This window comes from Vombatus ursinus, unplaced genomic scaffold (assembly GCF_900497805.2).
Source record: "Vombatus ursinus unplaced genomic scaffold, bare-nosed wombat genome assembly UNPS02014826.1, whole genome shotgun sequence".
Classification (NCBI taxonomy): Eukaryota; Metazoa; Chordata; class Mammalia; order Diprotodontia; family Vombatidae; genus Vombatus; species Vombatus ursinus.
Window position 1 is genome coordinate 11,113,003 of NW_020954604.1, and position 27,023 is coordinate 11,140,025.

General features: G+C 47.3%; 1 protein-coding gene and 1 long non-coding RNA gene across 2 annotated transcripts; one reads left to right on the top strand and one right to left on the bottom strand.

The window, feature by feature from the left end:
* Nucleotides 1–4,534: 4,534 nt before the first annotated feature.
* SRF (serum response factor) lies at nucleotides 4,535–15,774 on the bottom strand. The gene is made up of 7 exons (XM_027838410.1): nucleotides 15,247–15,774; nucleotides 12,472–12,738; nucleotides 10,808–11,069; nucleotides 9,383–9,502; nucleotides 7,866–8,057; nucleotides 7,611–7,687; nucleotides 4,535–6,993 (listed from the first exon to the last, which is right to left on the bottom strand). Exons 1-7 carry the CDS (start codon nucleotides 15,772–15,774, stop codon nucleotides 6,895–6,897), a joined length of 1,545 nt encoding a protein of 514 aa, XP_027694211.1. The 3' UTR covers nucleotides 4,535–6,894.
* A 370-nt stretch (nucleotides 15,775–16,144) lies between these two features.
* On the top strand, nucleotides 16,145–18,460 carry LOC114025097. Its single transcript, XR_003566997.1, has 3 exons — nucleotides 16,145–16,466; nucleotides 17,981–18,103; nucleotides 18,238–18,460. It is a non-coding gene; the product is annotated as an uncharacterized LOC114025097 (long non-coding RNA).
* The last annotated feature ends 8,563 nt before the right edge of the window (nucleotides 18,461–27,023 follow it).

Genomic DNA, 27,023 nt, shown 5'->3' on the forward strand with positions numbered 1-27,023 from the left:
TTTTGTGAGGGGGAAAGGCTATCAATAGGGCAGGCTATAAAGAAAAGAGGAAAAGAGAGTCATCAGAGTGGAGGGATTCTGGAGGAAGGTTGGGAAGGAGAAGCAGCATGTGTGTGAGGGTGTAGCGACAAGGAGCTTCGGGGCTGGGGGCTGAGAAGTAGGGAAAGTCGAGTCTGGAGGGGGATGTGTGCAGGACATGTGCATGGCCAGGATGGGTAAAGTACCTCCAGGGGGAAGACATTGAGGGCGCCCGGCGGGGGCGAGGAAACAGGTTCAGGACATGCTGCACGCGTGTGAGGGGGAGATCCGGTGAAGGAGGAGGGTCCGTGAGAAGCTGGGGCATGAGTCGAGGGAGGGCCGGGGGCGTGCCTGAAGAGAAGGGTCTGGGCAGGGTGTGCACGGGAGGGAGCCCCAGGAGGTGCATAACGGGGGGGGGGCGTGCGTGGGGTGGGGAGACGGCGTGTGAGGGGGAGGGTCAGGGCGGGGTGACCGTTGGTACAAGGAGTGGGCTCCTGGGGCCGCGCGGCTTGGGGCGGCGGGGGAGGGTTCGAAGTGGAAGGGGATGTAGAGAGACAGGGGACCCCCACCCCGTGCGCACGCTCCTCTCACCTCCCGCCGCCCCGCGCGCCCCCTTTTGCCAGCTCCGACTAGACGGTCCCGCCGGACCCGGCCGCCTCAGTCAGCGAGCACCCTCACTTCCGGGTCCTCTACTGCACCTGCGCTCACTGTCCGGCTTCTACGGAAGCCAGGCAGAAGGCCTGCTGAGGGGAGAAGGGTGGGTAGCGCCGAAGCGGAGGCGGAGGCGGAGGCGGAGGCAGAGGCGGAGACCTGTGCGCGTGCGCAGCACCCTCCTCCGGATTGGGCGGGGTCTAGCCTTTTCCCTACTTCTGCCGGGAGGGTGCGATGGATCCGCTTCTGGGTGGCTCGCGGCTGGGGAGGCGATGACGTCACGAGTGGAAGGCGCTTGGCCCAGGTGGCCCAGGTGGAAGGAGGACCTTGCGGGGAACTTTAGCTGAACTCCTTCACTGATCCTTTGAGCTTTTACCAAACTTGGCTTCCATGTCCCTATTCTGAGTCCTTATCCGAGCTCTCGTTTCTTGGTCCTTGTTTTTTTTTTTCTTTTAAAATAGTATTTTTTAATTTTAAATTATTTTTAAATATTAGTTAATAAATTTAAAAATATTCAAAGTTTTAAAATTAATGTTTAATTTTTAAAAAAATAAACATTTAAATTAAATTATTTTGTGGGTTTTTTTTTTATTTCTGCCATGTCTCTATAACCTTCACCCACCCTGACACAGTAAGACCTCCCTCCCCCAACAAACGGTTAAACAAAACAAACCAACACATTAATCTTGTCTGAAACAGTATGCAGCTTCATAGAACTTTCATTCTGTTGGGGAAAACAACACATATGGGGGAAGGGTGGCCAGGAAGGAGCACTTTGGTCTGGAAAGATTACAGGGATGGTAAGTGAGGCCATAAGAGAATATCTTGACACATTCCATCCAGGAACAATGCTAGAGTTAATTTGATTGTGGTTCATGGTTCCAGAACCAGAAGGGAATGGGGGTAGAAGGCAGTGGAGCTTTCTTGAAATAGAATTTTCCTCTGAGGAAAGAAATGTTTCATCTTTCCACTGAATTCTGGTATCTTTTAGTATTACTTTCCTTAAGTTATTGGAGTTACTATGTGCAATATTCTGCTTTCTTTGCATCAGTTCAAAAATTTTCTCAAGTTTCTCCAAATTCCTCAGTCATTTTGTTGCAATAATATTCCATGGTCTCCATATATCACAATTTGTTCAATTATTTCTCTTCATCCAATTCATTGGCACCCACTGTTTCCTATTTTGTTTTGTCTGTATGGGGTTTTTTTTGGGGGGGTGCCATAAAAAATGCTATTTTGAATATTTAGTCAATATTGGATTTTTTTCCATCTTTGACCATCTTGGAGTATATGCCCAATAGTGGTAATCCTGACTCAAACAGTATGAATCCTGGGCCCTGTTTCTGACCCCAAAATCAACCTTGTTTTTATGTCTGTTATCCTTTTTTCTTTATCCTTCTTGATCCTCATTTCCTGAGCCCAATTCTGTCCTGGGTTCTAAGGCCTTCTCAGTTCTGTGAACCTATTTCTGAATCCTTATCAAACCTTCCTTCCTGGAGCTTATATCTGACACACACTTACATCTATGTCACTTATTTTGGACCTTATTTCTGAGCCCTTATATCCATAATCTTTTCTCCCCCAGGGATCCTCACTTTCCATACTTTTTTTTTCCAGAGTCCTCCATCTTTATTCTCCTGAAATTTATTTCTGACATTCTCTTCCCTGAAGCTCTGTCCCTCAAACACATGGGTTTGTTTGGTTGCAGACAATTTTCTGACACATTATTCAAGAAAAAAAATGAATGAATGAAAAACATTGATTAAGGGATATGTACCAAGCATTATGCTAAGCCTTGAGATACACATACAAAAACAAAGATAGTCCCTGACCTCAAAGAGCTTTCATTTTAATGGGAGAACAGTGCATATGGGGTGGGGGGGGGTGGAGGGTGGTCAGGAAGGAGCACTTTGGTCTGGAAAGATTACAGGGTTGGTGAGGAGAGTATCTTGACACATTCCATCCAGGAACAATGCCAGCGTTAATTTGATTGTGGTTCATGATTCCAGAACCAGAAGGCAATGGAGCTTTCTTGAAATAGCATTCCAGGTTTCCAGGGCAGGAGATTTTCCAGGATGTGGTCTTTGTTGTTGGCAACATTTACTCATCCATCTATCCATTCATTCATTCATTCATTCATTTGGAAATATGCAACTTTTTTTTTTAATTAACAACTTCCAAATAGGCCTAAATGTAATAACTTTTCCAAAAAATACCAAAGAGTACAGTATAAAGCACCTTCTCATTAAATACAAACTTTCTTTTCATGATGCATTGCATCAAAGTTTTGCATTAATCTTGATGCAAAAATAATTTTATGTTGCATCCTATAATGTAGAAATTGTATGCACTGAAACAGAATGACCAATACCAATTAGCTGCTTAAACTTCAGCAGAGGGACTTCTTTCCCCTTAACAAAACTGACCATTTTCTATGTTTGTTAAAAGTCAACTCAAGAATTTCAACTTAGCTGTAGCAAATTGGGCAACATATTTCTGGGAGGCAGCATGATGGATTGAGGGCCACTTTGGAGTCAGAAAGGCCTCCCTTTTGCCTCTGGAACAAGATATAAAAGCCTGTTTGGCCCTTGAAGCCATTTGCAGATCTGGATCTAGCCTTCCTTTCCAGGTGTATTCTACATTACTCTCTCCTTCACAAATGACAATCCAACCAAACTGGCCTTCTTGGCATTCCATACGTATGAGATTTCCCTTCCTATCTATGAACCTTTGCACAGGCTACGCCCTCTACCTAAAATGGACTCTCCCTCCTCCCTGTCTTAGAATCCCAGGCTCAAGTGCCTTCCTAGTGGAGGCATTTTAAGATTCTTCTGGGAATGCTCTTCTCTCCCCTTCATTCCCAATAACTGTTTATAATATACATGAATATGTTTGGTATAGATTTTGTTTGCTTCCATATACACGTACCATGATGCTTCCTACCTAGAATGTCAGTTCCTCCCAAGGACTTTTTCATTATTCTCTTCGGTTCCCCACCTACTAGCACAATACCTGGTACACAGCTGTTGTTCATGCTGTTTTCGAAGAGGACCAATCATGTTACAAATGACTTGCTCTTGACTTGCTGGTGAATTGGATTTAAGTAAGACAGGAGTTGCACAAAGTAGGTAACCACCTCTTGTCCAGTGGCAGGACAAAACGCAGGACCATTATCGATGGCCCGGAATACAGTGGATGACTTTGGCATTGTCCATGTCTGGCCAAACTCTAAGCACTGCACAATGTCCTTACTACTACTCTGAGTACTAAGTGCCATTATCCTCATTTTAGTTGAGGAAACAGGCAGTTAGGTTGACTTGCCCAGGGTCACATAGCTAGTGTCTTTAAGATCAAATTTAAACTTGGGTCCTCTATCCACTATACCACCAGGTCCCTGAACCCAGGAAACCCAAATTGATTTCCATTCTGGACACCAGCCCCTAAAATTTTCTTGAGGAGTAACCAGAGTGATATATGAGGCCCTCCCTCAGTATTGGATCCTTTTTTCACCAACAAAACCAACTTAATACTGAATTATGAACAAGCTTGGCCACAGAAATGAGAATTTACTGCACCTCTCTTCCCTTCTTTGCAGAGGCGAGAGACTATGGGAATGGAAGACTACTTATCCCATACCTTGTTGATGTGGTCTGTTTTGTATTGTCTTTTTCTCATCCTCTTTTTTATTGTTATAGTGGATGGCTTTATGGGAATTGGAGGGATATATTGGGAACTGAAATTGACTTATAAAAACAAAACATTAATTAAAAAAAAAATAGAACCAACCCCAGACACCTAGCACCTCTCATTTGAAAGGTCGGGAGTATGGCTACCCTGATAGGAAAAAAAGAACCAAGACCCCAGATTCTGTGCACAAAATGATACATTTATTGAAAGAGTATTTTTTTTTTAATACAAAAGAAAGCTCTGTACATAGGACTGTGATCATGTCCATGAACTCCTGGGTTAGCATCCCAGGGATGTAGAAACCACTGACACTCAAACACGCCCCACACACTCACCACACGTACACACAGCCACACACCCACACACTCACACACCCAGAGCCGCAGAGGAGGGGGAACGCTAAGGGTCACCACACAAGAAATGCCATCTCATCCCTGAAGCACACATGTTCTTACAAGGCCGCGCTCACATAAACATCATAAGCACTTAACCTGATCTCACTGGATCTTGCCTTCTTTGGGGAGATGATGGGAGTAAAGCTCTCTTCCCAAGGATAGGCAAGGTGGGTCCTAGGAGGACATGGCTGCAATTCAGAGAAGAGAGGCTGGGCACATTACAGACCTGAGTCCCTAACTCCCCCAATCCCTGACTCTGAGAGGCATTCCTAGTCCCAGATACCAGCCGTGACCCATCCTTGCAACCCATCCTGTATTACCCATCTGCCCCACCAACCAGGTTTTGTGGGAAATCCCAGATTTGGGAAAGGCAGCAGGGAGAAAGTAGATTACAGGGCTCTTTAAGTTTTGTTGGCAAATCAATCCCCTCAAGATCTGGGCTGTGAGCAGAGACTCTGCATCCCACCACCAAGCTGTCAAGGCAGGGTTATTTCTCATTGAATTAGAAGCAGTCAAGAAAGGGTTAAACAAAAACTCCCAACCCAACTGCAATTCCCCTCTTCTGGAAAATCAAATGCTCAGAATACAGGTAATGGAGGAGAGCATGTTCACTGGGTGCAAAACCCTCTGCTAATGCTGGCCTACCCTGCACATCCGCCTAATGGGGGGTAGGGGGTGGGGCACGGCCCCTGTAAGAAATACATAAATACTGAGGTTACACTTAGAAAAATAAAGTCATTTTCTTCAAGGCTTTTTGTCTTAATTTTAAAAAGTTACAGTAGCTGCTCACTCCCTGGGAGAGCTGCCCTTCTCTGGCTCCCCGGTACTGCATCGATCTCTTGAGCTGCTCCCAACTCTACTAGTCAGTCCCAATCCCCACCACCCCATCCCCAAACCCCACCACTGCTCACTGCAACTTGACCCACGCAGCTGGGGGCCTGATGGAATGCACGGCTGCACCTCCCATGCACATGGCACTAACAAAATCCAGGGCCTCTGCCAGAGTGGGGTTGGACCAAGTCCCCACAAACCCTAATCCTACAGCTGGTCTCCTTTCTCTGCTCCCTAGAAATAGTCTCACTAAATACTAAAGGGCCGGCTAGGCCCAGAGCTGGTGGTAACCCTCCCGGCTCTTTCGAGGCATGGCCCATGGGACCCTTTCCCCACTTCTTCTTGGCTTATACACAGGATCTGTTAAGATCCCAGAACATCCTTTACCCTTCCACAATGGTGGGATCCCAGAGCCCATAGGATGGCTCTACCTCCTACAGCCCAACCAGTACTGGGGAGGCCAACAGCGTCTCCCCAGGGAAGAGGGTGGGAAGAGAAGGAGGAGGAAAAGGGGGAGGAGGGTAAAATGTGGTGGTGGGATGATGAGAAAAACGCCATAAAAAAAAGTTAAATATTTTAAAAATATATATTTATAGATTTGTTTTCACTTGTCTCCTCTCAAATAAAAGGTTCAAAATTAAACCTTAAGTAAAGCAGCAGGGGGGTAAGTGGGGATGAAAAGGGATCCAGGCCATTCCCTCCATCCCAAGAGCCACTATAGCACAAGTGGCAAGGGACAGGGGGCAGTGTGCCCACTGGCCATGGACATTTGCCCCGTGCATAGGCCCAACTGCTAGGGAGCTAATGGGACAGAGGGGGTGGGAACATGGTTCCCTAGCAACACAGTTGGCTCTGAGGGAAGGTGGTCTCTCACCCAGCCTACGGTAGACACAGTGCTAACCCACGAACAGCAAGGAGGCTGAGGGCAGACCCTCCAAGCTGCTTCCTTAGGAGAAGGATGCAGTACCCTAGTGACCACAGGTCCCACAGAGGGAAGGAGGGGGCACAGTCCCATTGGGCATAGCTAATACTCGTGGCAAACATCGAGCCAAGCTGGGGATGGGGGAAGCAAGGCAGCCCCACAGTAAACAGAAATGAGAGGTGGAACCAGGATGGGAGAGAGGGAGAAAAGGGTAGAGGGCAGGCAAGTCCATTTCTTTGGCTGGAGTGAGAGGGCGAAGTCCTGTGGCGGGCCCTCTCTCCTCCTTGCCTCCCTCCTGCGGCCTGTCAACGTGTGTGTAAAGAAAACGTGAAAAGGCAACAATAAATAAGTGAGGCCGTCCATCCATCAGTCCAGGGTTGGCAGGGCTACTCATTCACTCTTGGTGCTGTGCGTTGTTGCATCCAGGTTCACCACCTGTAGTTCTGTCAAATTGCTGCTGCTGCCTGCCTGCTGCCCAATCACTGCCATCTGCAGGAGGGAGAGAAAGGGGAAGGGTAGGAGTGAAGGTGAGGCAGAGGAGTCAGGCTTAAATGTTTCAAATTGTTTAGCAGAGCAGGTAAAAGAGTCACTGGAAGAAGTTCTTCATCTTGCTCCAATGCCAAGGTAGTAGGAGACAGTAAGGGAGTAGTATGAAGAACTTCATTCTTGGTCTTAAAAGGGAGAAGCCCTGGGTTTGATTTCTAGTTCTGACCCTTTATGTCTGTGCGCCTTTTCTGAACCCGTTTCCTCCTGTGTACAATGCCAATAGTACTCCCTTGTGCAGATTACCTCCTAGGCTGATGTAAGGACAGTAGAGAATGGAAGCACAGTGTGGGAAGACCAGCCACCTCTGACCTGGACAAATCGCTTAACCCCTCAGTGTCCCAAATAACTCACTAAGAGTATAATAGACACAGAGCAGCTGCTGATCTGAATTGGCATATGGAGGTTCTTCATTGGGAATTCCCTACACCAATGAATTCCCCGGTCTTATCCAAAAAACCCCCCTCCCCCCCCCCCCCCCCCCCCGCCCCAAGCCAACAGAAACATGACTGAAGACTATAATGCAGCAGGACTGGGGAATGGTACCCCACCCACCTGCCTACCTGATGAAGCTGGACAGCAGACACTGGGATTTGCACAGTTCCTGAGGGCGCAGTCAGGAACACTTGGGGGACTCCACCTGTACCAGAAAACCACAGGGGCTGAGGTCGAAGGTCTTAACATACAAGCCTCTGGGGCAGGGCAGCAGTTGGTGAATTGAGTGAGTCACCCAGTGTCTGTGGTCAATACCACCTCCTTTCAGCGACTGGGGAAGACCCTCGTGCTTTCTTCTCTCCCTCCCCCATAACACAACTCACCTTGCTCCTGGACCTGTCCGTGGGAAACCTGCATGGCGGAAGGTGCCTGGGAGAAGGCGTTGAGCACGGTGAGGCTGCCATCGGCCAGCCCCGGGGTGGGGGCGTACATCACGGTGTGGGAACTGGGGTACATCATGTGACCACCCACCGTCGTGGGCACTGATGAAGTCATAATGGTGGCGGGCAGTGTCACTGGTGAGCACAGACAATTAAGTGTCATAGGAATCTGGCTAAGAAAAGGCAGTCTCTCTCCACCCTTTTGCCCCCCAACCTCTTCCAGTCTACCTCCATACAAACTCATGGGCAGAAAGGGCCCTCCAATTTCAGGTTGGAAAAGGAAGAAGAGAACAGACATACCCACCCTGGAAATCCAGAGACAGGCACCACCTTTGTCCAACTTAATGATAATGCCTTAACCAGCCTCCTCCCTTCACGACTACTCTTTACCCAAGTGCAACATCAATACTTAAATCTTTATCCAGAAAGTATATTTTAAATTCTAAAACAATCACCACACATTTTATCACCACTTTCAAGTTTGCTATTCTGCCATCTGCTCATGGGCCTGTTTTAAGACTATGAACCACCCCCACTCCCCCCAAGTAGGAGCCACACCTGTTTAAACTGATTCCATACAATGAAGAATCTCAATAAACCTCTTTGGAGCTAGAAGGCCAGGCTGTTTGTCCTCATTCCCCGCCCCCTAAATATGCAGCTGCTGAACTTATCTTTTAAATCAAGGAGAATTATAATACATTTCATCTTAAGAACTTCATGTTGCTCTTGAAGTAATTGGAGGCACACCCAAAAAGCTTTCCTTCCCATCAACTGCCGGCTGAAATTCTACCCAGCCTTCAAGGCCCAGCTGTAGGCCTGCAATGCCTCTGATTCATGCCCTGACCCAACCACAAGCCATGTGTCTTCTTATAGGATTCTGTATTTGCCTCTCATGCTACGCTTTGTATATCTGTGCACATAGCTTGTTTCCTGACTAGATCATAAGTTCTTGAAAGTAGGAAGGTGTTTTATTCAACTTCATTATTTTCCTCACTATAGAATAGTCTTGGAAGAGCATATGATAAGTGCTCAATACATAGGGGTTCAACTGAACAGAGGCACTTCAGGGAATCCAGTCCCTGGCACAGCACCAAACAGAGATGGATGCTGATAAGTGACTAGCTGTACGATGTCATTTGCCCTCCTTGTCCATGTTTTCCTCCTCTGTAAAATGAGAGGACTTGACTACTTGTCCTCTGCTCTCTGTCCCGTTCTATGGCTCGTCCTCTCTCAAAACTAGTCTAAGTCTAGTCTGCTCTGATGCTGAACAAGAGAAAGTTTCAAAACTTTCTCCATTCTTGCCTTGTCCCCTTACAAAAGGAAGAAGAGACAGTCCACTTTACCCACCACACATCTGAGTTGTAAGGATAAAGTCTCAAGAACTACCCATAAGCAAAGGCTATATATCAGGGTCCCATTTCTATTCCTTGGGAGAGGGGCAGCAGGGATCTGAGCCATACCTGTCCCACTGGAGGAGGTTTGCGTGAGGTCTGTGCTGCTGTCACTAGAGGGAGACGTCTGCTGAGGGGCCTGGTGAACCTGAATGGCCTGGACTGGAACCTGCTGGGCCACTGCCCCACCTGTCAGAAACAGAGACCCTACTCATGGTTTATCCCAGCTAGGAAACAACCCCTGGCTACCCCTGGACTCCCAGTGACACACATAGTTCCTTCCTCACCTTTTGTTTTCCCCCTGCCTTTTGGATCTAGCACTGCCTTCTCAGTAATGCAACAGAAATGCTCCTGTTACACACACACAGACACACACACACACACAGACACACACACAGACACAGACACACACAGACACACACAGACACACACAGACACACACAGACACACACAGACACACACACAGACACACACAGACACACACAGACACACACACACACACCCCCTTCTGCTCAGAAACAGACAGCCCAGCAATGAAAACTTAAATAAACCCTGTAGCTTGGCATTCAAAGCCTTTCATAATCAGATAATACCCAGAATCTTTTTTTTTTTCTCAGCACACTACTTCTCGACATTCAGAACACTTGCTGTTCCCTACTCTCCCTCCTTGATGCTTTGCTTAGTGTTCCCTATACCCAGAACATCCCCTTTCCTCCTCTCTGATCCCTAACTGGTAATAACTCTACCTTTTCCCCCAGACCTCAAAAGCCCTTTCTCATTATGTACTTCTCTTGCATAGTGGTAATGACTAATTTGTGTAATTATCTGGGTGGATTTCCTATGCCCCTACCAGACTGTAAAAGCTCCCTAAGGGCAGAAGCCACATCTTATCTATTTATTCCTTCTTGATCTACATTTCCCCAGCACCTTGTACAGAGTTCTGCACCCAGTAGGCACTTAGTAACTGGTGAACTGAAAACACCACTAACCACAAGAGGCCCCATTTGGAGTAGTTTGGGCTCTCTTCCCCCCAGGCTTCTGCCTTTGCTCCTGGACCTCTCTGCCCCCTTCCTCCTCCCTCAGTGAGCCCTGTCTTTTCGAACTCTTCAGCTCTGCCTGGCCAGCTCTCCTAGCAGCCAGAGGCCTCCACCCGGGACAAAGCTAACTTGTCAAGGATATACACTCTGCCTGTCAGCACGGTCAGGGAAGCAGACTGCCAGCTGTCCCTGGTGCGGCAGGGACTGGCTGACTAGACAAGGCTGTAACTGACTGAGCGAGATGGTAAGGGTCCCAGCATGGAGGGGAGTACCTGCTAATGGAACACGAGAGGTTTTGGTCAGGCCCAGTCCTTGCTCCTATTTGCCCCCCTCTCACTTCCTATTGTGGAAAGGATCTCCTTGTACCAACCTCACTCCCAAGGCTTGCTCTTCAGGGCACTAAGCGTAAAGTGGGAAATGGGAAACACGCATCCATTCTGCCCCTCTCAACACTCACCAGGCATGAGGGTGAAGCTGGTGGGCAGCTGCATGAGGCCTCCAGAGGAGACAGGGCCACTGCCTGTACTCTTCAGCACAGTCCCATTGGCACTGCTAACGGCACTGGGGCTGACGCTAGCAGAGACAGGCGCCAGGTAGTTGGTGATTGGGAAGGAGGGGCCGCTGCTGACTTGCATCGTGGTAGAGGTGCTCGGCGCCGTCTGGATGGTAGAAGTTGTACCCGGCAGGTTGGTGACTGTAAACGCTGGCTTCAGCGTATCCTACAGCCAGGGCAAGGATGGGGCTGTGAGCCTAGATCAGATGATCCTACCCATCATGACCTGTCACTGAAACATGACCCCCAATATCCCAGAGTGTTAGGTCCCCAAGCAGCAATGCTTAGTTAAAAAGGACAATCACTTTGGACCTCAGCAGGCCTACCCATAAAATGAGTTTGAACTAGTAATCTCTAAGGTCCCTTTAAGTTTTAAAGTTGTAAAATTCTAAAACAAAGATCTGAATGATAATAATAACAGCTAGCATTTATATAGAACATTAAGGTCTGAATAGCTTTTTACAAATATTATCTCATTTGATCCTCACAACCACCGTAGGAGGTATAGGTGATATTATTATCCCTGTTTTGTAGATGAGGAAAGTGAGGCAGAGATGCCACTCCCCACCCCCATCCCCAGCAGAAGGGGAGTCCTATTCCAAAGAAGTACCTAAGACCCCACTGGCAGGGACAATGAGGAAAAGGCAGTTGAATCTGAGTGCCTGTTTCCCTTCCACCAAAATAATCCCTAACCATCCTGCCCCCCACTTCCAACACATGTGGGCTGGAGGAAAAAACCCCAGTTGTAGGCATAGATAGGGTAGGCCAGTTCCTTCTATCCTCAGGAGAGTACGAGGGCTTACAGTGGAGGGGAGGAAGAACAGGAAGAGGAAGAGGAGAAAGAGATCCTGACTCTGTCCAGACCTCATGAGGTGGAAGTGACAGACAAGTCCCAAGATCTGCAGGATGGACTAGAGACCAGGCTGTATGTAGCTGCCTGGCTGTGGCCACCCATTGGTGGAGGTGTTGCTAAGAGAGTTGGAGGGCTTGGCTGAAGACCACAAGAGGGCGGAGCTGCCGATGACTAAGGGAAGAACTTAGCCCAGCCCATTCCCCCAAATGGGGGGAAGGGAGGGGCGGGACAGGGGGTGACCCAGACAGCGGCCAGTGAATGGCCCCACCCCACCATGCTTGGTGACATGCTTGGCAGGGCAGGCTGGATAGGTAGTGGGTCTCCCGCTAAGCCAGCCAGGCATGAGGTATGCCGGGTTCCCAGGATCATCCTGGGACCGGTTTATACTGGCCTCCTAACCCACACAGGATTCAGCTACACCCCCACCCCCACCCCCACCCCCAGTGGGGAGACAGCTGGCTGGAGGAATGCAAGGGCCCCTGCCAGGCAGGCAGCCGGGTGGGCGGGAGGAGGCTCATGTGCAGCCGGAGCACGCCTTATATGGGCACGGAGGCCACCCGCTTATCAGGGGGCTGGGCTCCAGCTCAGACGGTGGGAACTGGGCACCTGTCCTTCAGGCTGGGGGGAGCACCCGCCTAGTCTCTCCCCACATTATGATGCCTCTTCTTTCCTTCTCTCCCTCTCCCCTCCAAGAGGTACCCCAGCATGTGCACACCTTGGTCTCACCACTGCTGTCAGACTCAGACACCTGGTAGGTGAGGTCTGTCTCTTCAAAGCCTGTGGCACTCATTCGCTGGTCTGTGGTGGGGTCTGAGCGTGGTGGTGAGTCTGGCGAGTTGAGGCAAGTCTGGATTAGTGCCTTGCCAGTCTCGCTGGTGATCATGGGCTGCAGTTTTCGAGTGGCAAAGGTGTATACATGTCCCGTTTCACTGGCCACAAGGAGCAATACCTGTGTTCCTGTCAGTGTAGATAGCTCATAGGCCTGGAAGCGAGAGGAAGAAGTGACTGGGTCAACAAAGAGCAGGAAAACCCCTATAAGACCCTCAAAAACCTCTTAACTCCCATGTTCCTCTGAGGTATAGTGGAATAGATTATATAATGACCCTGGTCTTAAGACTCTATGTGGACCTGAGTTTCTATCAGATTTCTTAGAACATTAGACGTTGAGCTAGGAGGGTAGCACATTTAAAACATATGTACCCCCCACCATGATACTTCAGCTAAGTACCCCCTCAATCATCCTCAGGGCAATACAAGCATTCCTCTAGCTAGTTATACTTTCCAGGTCCCTCTTGATGACCCTCCAGTCAACCCTAGGGAAGAAGGAGAAGCCCAGTTCAGCTGCTCTCCTATCACTTGGGCAGATTCAATGCTTCCAAGCACAGCTGCTGGGAGGCTTAGGACACATTCACACAACACACACCACACACACACACACACACACACACACACACACACACCCTCCCTCCACTTTGCTTCCCCCCTTCTAAGTCCCCCACCGTTTTGAAAGGCAAGCAGGGCATTAGGAAGAAACATGTGTCTGGGATTTCCACAAACAGCTGAAGTCACCTTCCTGTCCAACATGAGCCATCCTGGGATACATGCTAGGTTGCGTGCCCTTTCTCACCCTTGGCAGAACTTTTAATGCCATCACCTTTCCTTTAGCTCCTGAATTCTAACAGTAATGGCTTAGTTGCTATTAACCCCCCCCCCTTTTAGGGGTTAATATCAATATAAACAATGTCCAGAGATCTTGGAAATAATTTAATCTTGTCCCACTCCCTCATTTTGGAGAGGAAGAGTATCAGGGCCCAGAGAGAGGAAGTGAGTTGTCTGAGCTGGTCATCCAACTATTTCATGAAAGAATTAGGATCATAACCTGGGTTTCTGGTCTCCCTGTCTAGGGCTCTGTCTGCTGGACACCAAGCTGCCTCTTTGACCAATGCTCTGCTTAGCCTAACCAGTGGATCTCTAAACATACCAGCCACAATAATCTTCCTCTCAGTTTAGGAACTTTTCACAACTTAAAGCCTGTTTCCATGCACCTGTATTCTGGTCACAGAGGTGAGACTCCTATTTTGTTTAGAGGATCACTCTTATTGATTACTCTACTTGGACCAAGGGTTGGAGTCTGTGGGAGCCAACTCACAGTTATACCGTAGATCAGGCTTCCCACATTACTGAGGGACAGGCAGTAATATCACCCCCAAGACCACTATAACAATGCTAGTTTCTCCACTGGGCAGATACAAGGATAGCACTCCCAAGGCTCTGACATCTTGTTCTCCAAGCACCTATTCCTCTCTAACCAGAAAGCAATCCCCTCAATCTCAATTAACAATTTAGACTCCTCCTCTTCCCATCCCCTTTTACCGCTTAGGAAATTCAGGCCTCTTCCACAAAAGAGAGAGTAAAACTACCTAAGGGAATTGGGATTTGATGTTCAGGTACAGTACTACCCATTACTCGAACTTTCCCTCAAAACACTATGCACATTCCCACTTTCTCTGGAAAACTAGACAATTCTTTCTTTTTAAGATCTAGGGGGTTTCCTCTCCCCTCCCCCCATGCTTCTCCTCTACTTCCCCTCACAAAGCTCATTGATGTCTGTTTTGTGTGTCAGACCTCATACCTACCTGAGCTTGTAACTTACCACCATAAAATATAGATCTATATCAAGATAATCTAGATATATCTATATCTACCTATCTTTATATCTCTCTAGGTATCTAATCTATATACAGATATAGAGCTCTCTGTGTATATATGAGTATAGATCTATCGATATAGCTATGTATCTATCTATATTATAGCTATAGATTTAGAAGTAAAGCTATATTGATGGATAGATATCAATCTAGACCTCTGGACATCCATTTCCCTATCTCCCCTCCTCCACTTCTGTGGGACTCAGTCCGTGTTCCCCGGAGCTCAGTGGGGCCTTAGCTTCCTTCCCCCTTCCTCGGGGCTGCCCATCTCACTCTGACAAGGTAAGTGGACCATTGTTGCCGCTGTTCTCTCCATCTTTACACACACCTTTCTGCCTCTCCTCCTTCCTTCTTCATTTTAGTGCCTTCCCTGCACACTGCACTCACACCTGCCCCACCATGCCCCGAGCCTTGTTACTCACCCCTTCCTGGCAGCCTCTGACTTGTCCTGTTACTACCTCCGCTCTCTCTCTCCATCCCAAACATCTCCACGGCCCACGATTCCTCCTCCCTCCCTCCCCCTTTATTACTCACTGCCTCCCACTTCCACACTCCTGGTCCCTCTCGGGCGTGGGGCACCTTCTTCCTCCTCTGCCCGGTCCCCTGCCCTCCCCAGCAGGGTCTCCCCGATCCCCCAGCCCAGGTGGCACGCCGGGCTCCCGCACCACCTTCCATTCATCACCTAGGTCCTCCTCCTCCTCTTCCCGGACGCCCCCCTCCGTTTCCTTCCCCAGCCGCCGGGTCTGTGCCGGGTCGTCCGGCCGGACCCCCCGCGTCGTTACCTTCTTCATGATGCCCGTCTTCCTCTTGCTGAAGGTCGTGTAGCGCCGCAGCTTGTTGTCGATGAACTCCATCTTGATCTTCACGCGGCCGCGGGTCTTCTTGCCCGGTTTGGCCCCGCTCACGGCGCCGCTCACGGGGCCGTAGCCCCCGGCCGCCGCCGCCGCCACGGCCGCCGCCGCCGCCGCCTCGGAGCCGCCGACCACCACGCCGAGTTCCATGTCGCTCAGGCCGCGCTTGAGGCCACGCCGCTCGGCGCCCAGCTCCTCCTCGTCACCGGACTCGGAGTCGCCCTCGCTGCCGCTGTACAGGGTCCCCGTGGCCGCTGCCGCCGCCGCCGCCGCCGCTGCAGCCGCCGCCGCCTCCCGCTCCAGGCGGCCGGGCCCCAGCGCCGCGCCGTTCCCGGGGCCGCGGCCCCCGTTAGCCCCGCGAGTCCCGCCCGGCCGCCCCGTCGGGGCCCGGACCAGGCCGCCCCCCAGGGCCGAGCCCCGGCCCAGCGCCGCCGCGGCCCCAGCCTGGCTCGGTAACATGGCGCTCAGTACGGGCGGGCTGGCGTCCGGACGGGCGGGCAATCAGCGCGGGGCCGGAGCTGCTGCTGCTGCCGCCGCCGCCGCCGCCGCCATTGGCCTCCGCTCCCCGCCCCGACTCGGCTCCTGCTGCTGCGGAAGGCTGCCGCTCCTGCTCCTGCGGCCACCGCCGCCGCCGCGGCGAGCCCGGGGCCCCTTGCACGGCCCGCTCCGGGCCCTCACGCTCCTGCCCCGGTGGCCCGGGTTGCCCCAGACCGCGTGCAGCGCCCCCTGTCCGAGAGCTCGGGCGGCGCGCCCCGCGGCCGTCAACGTGCCCCCGGGGGCTGGGGCTGAGGCAGCAGCTGCTGGCGGCAGCGGCGGCGGCGGCGGCGGGCGGGCGGAGGGGGCTGGGACCACGCGCTGTCGGCGGAGGGATCCCCCGACCCTTCCCCCCATATAAAGAGATACAATGTTTCCTTTTATGGCGAGGCCGCTCCTTATATGGTGAGCCCCAGCGCCCCCGCCCTATTGGTCGGCGGTTCCGGCACCTCCGTCTCCCATTGGCCCGCCTTAGGGGGGGGCCGTTCATTTGCATTGGCATACCAGGCCAGCTGCTGTCATTCTAGCGTCAGGCCGAGGCGCGGAGTCCGGAGGGTCCGGCGTCTCTTAAAGAGACAGGAGTTTGGAGCGAGTACGGTCTCCGCCCCCTCCGCACGGTAGGGGTTGAGAGAACCTAAGGATGGGGTGGAAGGGGCGGAGGGAAACCCGGGAGATGAAGCGGGTTAGAGCGCCCGTCCCGGGGAGGGGAGGAAAGGTCTGAAGGCAGAGGAAAGGAAATTGGAACCTTGAAGGGGTAGGAATGGGGAGGCCCAGGCTGTATCGGTGAGAAGGCTGTGCAGGGGTCCAGGTTTACTAAAAGGGGCACCATGGAAAGAAGCATTCCGGAGGTGGAGGTGGGGGAACAGAAAAGAGGGACTGTGCGGCTGGCCTTGACCCCAAGTGTCCAGACCTCAAACATTCCTTCCCAGTCTCTCTCTTAATTAGGGCTACAATTTAAAGGGTCAGCTCCTTGGTCTTCATCCATCATCTTCCACCACGGGGTAAGGGGAAGACCTTCGGAAGAATTACATCAGGAAGAAGAAAAGGGACTTCTGGTTATTTAGAGCTGTAACAGAACCAAAGAGGTCATTAAGTCCAGCCCTTTCATTTTACCAATGAGAAAACTGAGGCACAGAGGAAGTTTAAGTGGCTCAGCCCGGAGTCACACAGCTAATGTCTGAGATCTTGACTTGCATTTTTTTCTGGGGAGGGTGAGGGGGAAGTTTGAGGGTTTGAAACCACAGCTTCTACTTACAAGATGAGGCCGGGAGAAGTTTAAGAGCCCTTGCAGAGTCATGTGCGGCAAATAGCAAGACAAAGGAAGGAACCTTTGTTTACTCTCCCCCCCCCACCCCCAAACATCGGGTGGAAGAGATTTTTGAAAGTAGAGAGAATAAAAAAAGTCAATGTTATGATCTCTTTTCTTAGGAAAAATGAAAACTAACAAGAATGGTTATCTATAGGAGTTAGAACTGGAAGGAACTTTGGAGAGCCTTTACAGCCCCTTGGGCTCCCTCTCCCTCCTTTTACAGAGGATAGTGGAGGCACACGATAGGAAGTGGCTGTGAATGATTAAATTAAGGAGCAAAGCTAGGGTTCAAATCCACATCTTCTGACTTCCAGCAGACACCGATGGAGTGGAGGGCTGTTTCACTCACTGTATATCTAGCACCTAGCAAATAATAATGTTGGCTGACTGATAGGTGAACATGGACTTGTTTATTAACTCCCACAATACTAATGCAAAAGTTAATAATCCCTGTATCCCTTCTCAAGCTTGAATCCCTAGGTTATTTTAGGAAAAAATGTAAAATACAAACACATAATATTCTATGAAACATGAAAAGATCTGATTTCATCAGCAGAGTCTCAAACTATGACTTTATTTACTAGATAAAAATCCTAGGAAGTTTCTTGAAGCAAGGCAAGATTTCTGCTCAACTTTTGCCCATGAAAATGAACTTGGTAAGAGGAGGCATCCATAAAGGGGTATTTAGGAATATATGGGACTAGAGATCCATTTATGACTGGGAACAGGAAAGTCAAATGTTGCTCATGTCTGGCCCAAGCCACAACCCTAGGCCTTACTCCAGCTGCATCTCAATTCTCTCATTCAATTCTGTAATTGTAGAAAGAGCCCTGCATTTGAGATTCAGAAAACCTTAAGTCACAGCCTCTGAACACCAGCTTCCTGATGTGTAATATGAGGATAATGAAGCAAAACCTAACAGGATTCTTTAAAGCTTGTATAAATGTAAGTTATTACCCATATTGTCTGATGTTTTAAACCCTTTTTCTAGCAAGGTCATACTTGGGATTCTCAGCTTTAACCAAGGAAATGAGAGAATGTGACACTTCCCTGTTCAACCCTCTTTTCCTCCTCTTTAGGTTACAGTGAGGTTTTCCAACAGACATCAGCAGACCCAAGCATGGGGTACAGGATCACAGAACTGAAGCTAGAAGGGACCTCAGAGGCCATCTGATTTCCATCTGTCCCTTTCCCATTTTACAGATGAAGAAATGAGACCCAGAGGTGTTAAATGAATTTGCCCAAGGTGGTCACAAAAGGTATATCATGGTAAATTTGAACTCAGGTTCTCTGATACCTGCATTTAGTGCTCTTTTGACTACACTATACTGGTGGGGTGTGTGTGTGTGTGTGTGTGTGTGCATATGCAAGTGTGCACTTGTGGCTTAATCATGGCCAAATTTCACTCCAGCTTCCCTGGAGTGGATCATAACAGCTTCTAGCTGGGGCCCCCACATTCCTTCCCTGGAGCTTCTCATATCCCTGAGATAATGTGGTTAAACACTTTTCTGAAGTAGTGGTGTAGTGACCACGAGGTTTTTTTTTTCCCCTTTTCTTTTTTCTTTCCTAAAGTGCTTTGAAAACACAGGATTTTAATACTTCCAAAGAGTCACAGAACTTAAATCTAGGTTCCAGGTTTAGACTTTAGTCCAATCTCATTATTTTACAGATAAGGAAACAGATAGAGGGGAAAGTGGTTTGTCTGAATCATTAAACAGCGGCCCCAGAATCCAGGTTGAGTCCAAATCCAATGACCTTTCCACTGACCCAAACTGAGATCTCTTGCAACACTGTAGTTATTATATACACCTTATCAACTCTTCCATGTCCTCCTATAAACTCTCCACAGGGATTCCACTCAGTGAAGCTAGCGGCCTTACTCTGGACCCTTCAGCATTTTGTAAGGACTAGATCTATCTCTATCTGTTGTTATGCTTTACTTGGCTACTTGGTTCATTTAATTTTTCTTCTGCCACTTTTTTCAATAAAGAGCACCAAAAGTAAATATGCTTGTAAGCTTATTTATGCCTACTCCTACATCTCTTTACTGCTCATTTTTGATTATTTAAAAGAAACCTGGTGTATTCCATGATTCACAGCTATAGTATCACTAGAGGTATTTGTGTTGAAAGAATGAATTTTTATCTTAGTTTTTTTTTTTTTTGTTTGTTTCAACAATTTAAAAGAACTTACACAATTTCTTAAATGCAATCCCCCCCCCCCCCCCGGAGGTTTTTCAGTTAGGTCCAGCCCAGTGGGTCCAATCAAGCAATGTCTGTCCAAGATAATGGGCAAAATGGCTGTCCTGGGCATGACAACAGAGCATTTGGAAAACCTTACAGCGTGCATTGTATATAAGTTTTATGAGCAATTATTTGTCTACTCTTTTCCTGTGTGGACTTTTAGAGGCTTAAACTGGCGTGGTTTTGAATTTCGCTTAGGAGGCAACTGTCTTTCCATGCCTGAAGCATTAGTATAGTGTTCCTGCAGACATTTAGGGGACTTCATCATTATGAATCTGGTGAAGCCTGTGGATTCCTTCTTAGAAGAAGGGTTTTAAATGCATAAAATATAATACAGAAGATTACAAGGGAAATCAGATTTCATTGAAATAAAGAAGGAACTGAGTCTACGGACTCCCAGTTAACAAGTCCTAATCTACAGGGATCCATTTGGACTTGTGGGGAGGAGGAAGAAGAAAAAGCAAAGGGAGAGTCGGAGGAGAGGAAAAGAGAGGGGGAAGAAGGGAGGAGGAGGGAGGGAAAGGGAGGGAGAGAAGGAGGGAGGGAGGGAAAGGGAGAGAGGGAGGGGGAGGGAGAGGGAGAGAGGGAGAGAGAGAGAGAGAGAGAGAGAGAGAGAGAGAGAGAGAGAGAGAAGCTAGCCAGCCCACTAAGAAAGCCAATGCTTTCTTGGGATTCAGGAAATAACCTGAAAGTCTGTTCCATTTTACTATGACTATGTCAGACCACATCTGGAGTATATTCAGTTCTAGATACTATATACTATATTTAAGAAGAATATTGGTAAACTTGAGGTGTCCAGAAGAGGGCAAGCAGGATGGTAATAACAGGCCTCAGGATCATGTAATAGGAAGATGAAGGAACTCTAGTTAGAGATGTTTAGTCAGAATATGAGAAATATTTATCTAAACAAACAAATGAAAAGCCCGTATTATATGCAAAGATACAAATAGAAAAGTAAGACAGTCCCTATTCTTGAGGAGCTCACATTCTGATGGTGGAAATAACACATATGGAAGGTTTCAGCTGCAAGTGAGATCATGGTCCTCAGGAAAAAGAAAACACAACTTAAATAATAATAGCTGTCTTCAAAGACGACCTGTCTTGTTAAAGAGAGATTGACATCTGACATCTCTGTTGCCCCGAGAGGACAAAAGTTGCAAGGAAAAAAAAGGCTTGATGTTAAAACATCTCCTGAAAAGTCCAGCAATATAACCAAAGTAGAATGGATACCTCTTACAGTTTTTAGGTTAGAATGGATTCACTCTCTCACTTGAAATTTGCAAAGGCTGGATGACCACTCAATGGTTACATTGTGGAAGGGAATTCTTTTCCATGTATGGGTGGACTAGAGAGCCACCAAGGTACTGTCTGACTCTGAAAAATCTGATGCTGGGATTTAGTTCCAACTCCGTGTTTTACAGATGAGAAAACAGGTTAAGAGAGCAGAAGTGATCTACTCAAAATCTCATTCAAGTGGATTCAGTGGCTTTGTTACCATCTCCAGTCCCAGGCTGTAGATATTCAATCCACTAGGTTCTTGGAGATTGCACACAAGAAAATGGAGAGGGTAAAAGAATACAAATCCATTCCTGACACTAGAGAAAATCCTTGAATCCCAATATCCTATGGAAATAAAAGCCAGGAGGGGCTGAGGAAACAAACAAAAAGAATGAGGGCTGGAATCCCAGAAAGAGGAGAGATTAGCACCCTTGTAAACTGGGGAAAGGGAAGGCTTCTCGGAAATATTACGTACACCTGTGGAAAAAAACACTATTACCATGAACCCCCAATTGGGAAAAAGGGGCATCTGGCATAGGTGCCACAAATTTACAGGGGCACTTCCTACCACTGGGCTCCACCCATGAAGTAGCATGAACTCTTTCCTCTCATGTCTTTTTGCTGTCTACTTTTTCTTCTTCCATCTGTCAAACTTTCCCTTCCTACTCTTGGTACTCAAGGCTAAAGAGGTTCACTGATTCTTCCTTTCATGAGACAGTGCATTAGAAACAGAGGTCTTGCTTCTCCCTGTAAGCATTTCATATGTTACCTATTCAAATTATTGTCTCTTACATTAGAATATAAGTTCCTTGAGGGCAAGAGGCTGATTTCACTTTTCCCTGTGTCTCCAGTGCTTGATTATATAGCACGGTGCTTGGCACATTAGAGCTTAATGCTTCCTAACTAGGGTATGCCAGTCCATGACGGATCTTGGAACTTTGGGTTATCCTTCAGAGAAGTCCTTTAGGAGAAGAGGCTGGTTTTGGAATCATGTCAGGGGATGACAGAAGACTTTTAAGACCAACATGGCCTGCAAGGTCTCTTAGGTCAGCTCTAAGTCCATGACTATCTATGATGCTGTATGTGTGATTGCTGGGAAGGATCACTCCTGGATGGGACCTCAGAGGTCTTCTATCTCACTAATCACCATCCTGAAACAAACTCTTTGATTCCAACCCTCTTTTCCACTGTAATACCTTGCAAGCACTCTCAAATAAGCTCATTTTATTTCTGACATCAGAACTCTTTATCCTAACCTCCACAAACTCCTTCATACTAATAATCATCTACCCAAAGCACTTTCCTCGCCACACTCCCTGTAAAGTTGCTTTGGTGAGTTGCATTATTAAGGGGGAAATAACTCAGGTGAAGTGATTAGCACTCATTATTCCCAGCCATTAAATGTTAATAAGGTTGACTAAGTGCATCATGATTCCTTCCACTCTACACTCATACCTGGCTCAGAAGATGAGGCAGGTTAAGGGACCATGCCATCAACTGTCTTTTCTAGGGAAAGGGAATGTAAATCCCTTTTTTGGGGGGGAGGGGGCAGAAATCATAGCACAGTCTTTATTATCAAAGTCTTGCATATTCAGAGTTAAGAGATGAAGCAATCTGCTTTTTAAGTCCTTTGAGATCAATGAGTCATTTGCTTTGAGGATCCCAAAGTTCTCCAGCTAGAGCAGGAAGGGGCCTCAGAAACTTAACCAGTTTAATCACTTCATTTCACAGATAAGGAAACTGGGACCCAGGGAAGGTTTAAACATGACTTGACCAGGATCACACAGGCAGTGTCATTGAGGGCATCTGAACCCAGGTTGTCTTGCCAGAGCCAGTCTGATTTTTTTCCACTCTATGTATGTACAAAGTCCAACCCTTTCGTTTTATAGATGCGAAGATTGTCCCCAAAACTTGCTTTGGCAGGTAATAAAAAATAGGTGGTCCTTGGACTCCAAAATCTAGTGCTCTGGGAAGCGGCCCCAGCCATCCAGAGAAGTTTTTTACCACCAAAAAAAAAAAAAAGCAAGCCTACCTGTTCTATATTCTGTATGTAGTTATAACATAATAGGCAAATCAAGAAGCATTTTTTTTAAAGGCAATTGGGGTTAAGTGACTTGCCCAGGGTCATCACACAGCTAGGAAGTGTTAAGTGTTTGGTCTGAGGTCGGATTTGAACTCAGGTCCTCCTGACTTCAGGGCTGGCGGGCCACCTAGCTGCCCCTTCAACAAGCATTTTTATGAAACATCTATTATGTTCTAGACACTGGGCATAAAAAGACAAAAATATAATCATTTTTGTCCTTAAAAAGGCTTATGCTCTATCAAGGAAATAGCCTAATAAATAAAGTACTTGTTGACTGCTTGGCTGTAAGGTTGAGGAATGTATCTTTCCGTCATACCACACTGCTTTGTCAATATTTTTTATCCAGTCAATATTATAGTAAATAGAGGAAACTGAGGTGGCCTTGTCTAAGACCATTAGTAGTTATAGCAAAACCAGGATACTGAGATAGGTAGGGCTCCTGCCTAGTACTAGCTCTTCCCATCACACCATATTGCCTCAGTAGATGCTCATCTACGTTTCATGAATCACACTTTCAGAATTGGAAGGGCTCTAGGAGACCATCTATACAGTCCAACAGATTTCCTAAGAAAATTGTCCAACCCCCAACAAATTGACCATCTTTTAATCTTCACTATGAGTCCTCCAATGAAGGGAAACCTATCACCTCTTAGAGTAGCCCATTCCACTTTAGAAAATTCCAATTATTAGGGGCAGCTAGGTGTACAGTACATACAGCACCAGCCCTAGAGTCAGAAGGACCTGAGTTCAAATCTGGCCTCAGTCACTTGACACTTACTAGCTGTGTGACCCTGGGCAAGTCACTTAACCCCAAGTGCCTCAAAAAAAAAAATTCCAATTATTAAAGAACTTTCCCTGATATCAAGCCTAAATCTGTCTCTGAAACTTCTATCACTGCAGCTTAGTTTTGCCCTATGGGGTTAAACAGGATGAATTTAAACCCTCTCCACATAGCAGCCCTTTACATTTTTGAAGACAATTAACTTGCAGCCAAGTTAAACCATCCTCTCAGCAAACACTGAGATAGCATAATGTGTGGTATGGAAAGGTACTCTGTAAACCTTGAGATCTTATATAAATGTCAGTTACTACCCACTGCAGGGAGTATGAAAATGAATTATTCCCTACAAACTCTAATATAAAGCTCTATCCATTGCCTTGAATATAAAACACAAATTCCTCAACTTGATATCTTCATAGTTAAGTCTCTAGAGCTGACCGGTTTGACTTTACGCTGGCCCCTACGCCTCTTTGGTTCTTGCTGCTTCCTCCATCCTGGATCACTCTCACCATCCTTTGTCTTTACTTGCACACTTGAAATTCTGGCAAGAGGAAGTCACACCATCTAACTGACTGGGTCCACTAAAAACTCAGGTTATCTAATCATAACTGAGCCATCGTTGCTGCAAGACAAATTTCTAATCTTCCTTGGTTAACTCTGTCCCACTAGCCACAGAGACTATTCTAAAATGTTTCTCCATGCTGTTCTCCACCTCACTTTTTCCTCAAACTGCTGTCACCTCTTACTTTATTAAGAAAATAGAAGCCATTTGTCATTTCTTCACCCATCCTCTCCTATATTCCCACCTCTGAGGAGGTAGCCTTTCTCCTTACTAAATAGTGCCATTGACTCCATCACCTCTTGTTTTCTCCATGGACTTGCCCTATCTCTTTCTCTTAGCTTCAATCTTTCCTTGTCTCAACTGGCTCATTCCCTGATGACTACATAATATAATAAAAAAAAATTTGCTTTCCCTTGACTCTGCCATCCCCTCAAGGTATTATCTGATATATCTCCACACTTTCCCAACCAAACTCTTGGAAAGAAACATCTATATTTGATGTCTCCAAATCCCTCCCCACCTGTTCACTTCTTAATCTCTTGCAATCTGGCTCCTAACCATATTATCACTTTACCACTGCTGCTCTAAGTTTACCAATGATCTCTGAACTGCTAAATCACATAATTACAGAATCTGAGAGTTGGAAGGAACTTCACTAGTAATCCAGTCCAACTCATAAATGAAAGGATAGCCTTTTATCAGTCTTCATCTTGACTTTTTATCTCATTTTTAAAAAATTTTTTTGGCAATTGGGGTTAAGTGACTTGCCTAGGGTCACACAGCTAGTAAGTGTCAAGTGTCTGGACTGAGGTCAGATTTGAACTCAGGTCCTCCTGACTCCAGGGTCGGTGCTCTATCCACTGCGCCACCTGGCTGCCCCTTCATCTTGACTTTTTTTTTTGCTTTTTTGGTGAGACAATTGGGGTTAAGTGACTTGCCCAGGGTCATACAGCTAGTAAGTGTCATGTATCTGAGATTGGATTTGAACTCACATCCTCCTGACTACAAGGCCAGAGCTCCGTGCACTGCACCACCTAGCTGCCCCTCATCTTGACTTTTTAACAGCTATTGAGAACACTGAACATAACCTCCTCATCCATACTCTCAATTTCCTAAATTTCATGACAAGACTGGTTCTAGTCCTACCTCTCTGGCCACTCTTTCTCAGTCTCTTTTGCAGAGGCATTACCCATCTCCCCCTCCCCCCAAGCACAGGTGTTCCCCAGGGCTGTCTATTTCTTCTTTACACTCTTAGGAAATAGCTCATAAGCTCCTATGGGTTGAATTATTATCTCTACATAGATGACTCTCAAATATATTTATCTTAAACTCAAAACTGTTCAGAAATAGAAAGCAATGACTTTGCCACCTCCACCTTATCCAAAAATCCCTCCTATTTGAAGACACACCATTTTCCCAGTCAGCCATCTTTTCACCATGTGGGAAGCCTTGTTGATTTCATGCCCCCCTTCCCAACAACTATATCTAACTCCGCCTATCCACTCACATGCCCATCACTACTTCAGACCCTCATCATCTCTTGCCTGGACAAGTAGAACCTCTGTTCACCAATTCTGCTTCCAGACTCTCTCTTCCCCAACCCATCCATACAGATGCCAAAATAATCTTCTTAAAGCACAAGTCTGACCATTTCATTTCTCTGCTCAAAAATCATCAGTGAATCCCCTTAATCTAAGGCTCAGCACAATCTGACTCCCACAATTGTAAAAACTTCCCAGCAAGCAGATTTATCCAAGAGTAGAGTGAACAGTGCTGTAGGAAGAAATGGGTTTCTCTCTCACCGGAAGTCTTTAAACAAAGGCTCTGTGACCACTTGTGGGGTCTTTTGAAAGGGAATTTTTGTTTTGAGTCCATGCTTTAGACTAGAAGACCACTGAGATTCCTTCCAACTCTGAGATCCTGTGATTCTGTAAGGATTACTGTTTGGGATACAGTAAAGTCAAGGACTTGAAGGTATTCCAGGGAGGTCATTTCTAATAGGCAGTCGAAAAATGTGAATTTAGTTTCAGCAAAGGTCAGGGCTGGAGTCATTGCCGGCACAGCCATTGCTGCTGGTGTCAAGGAGGTTGTCAAAAGAAAAATACAGGAGGACAAAAGCCTGGGCAGATCCATGTAAGGGATGTGGGCAATGAATGGGTCAGAAGTACCTGGGAGAGGAGCTTATCCTTTTAACACTGCAATATCTAGAATGGGCTGTGGGAAGGGGCCATAGAGATGACATTTGTTTTTTAAGAAGTAGAGGTAGTCAGCAATGTTGATGCTACAGAAGTGCAGGACGATGAAGACTGAATAAAGTCTTTAATTATAGGAGGTAAATTTGGTGACTAAGAGATCCCAGGTGACTGGGGAGAAAGCAGTTTTAGTAATGTTGAAGACAGATGCCAGGTTATAGGTGATGGAGAATGAGTGGGTGGTGAGGAAGAAGACCTGAAAATACTTGAAGATTGCCTTTTCTAGAACTCTGCCAGTGGAAGGCACAGGGAAGAATGGGAGCAGATTAAAGGGGAAGGTTTTTGTTTGTTTGTTTGTTTTTAAAAGATAAGGTAGACCTGATTAAAATTTAATGAATAACGTTAAAAATCAAAGCAAGCGGAGATGACTGAGTGGCAAAGCCACCATTGTTTCTGATAAATTATTGAAATCTGATTGACCTCCAAGGATCTGACCTTCCCCCAATGTCCATCATCACTTCACAGACAAATCTACCCTCAATCTTATCTTGGATCCTACTCTTTCCATATCCTGTGCACCCACACACCCACTGACCAAATCTGAGTGTAAGGCCTGTGAAACAGCCAGAAAGCAGAGCCAGGGAATGGTCAAGATGACCTCTAGAAGGAGGGAAGGGAAATAGGAGCCAAAGCTCTTACCCTTCACATCCTTCCATGAGTCCCATT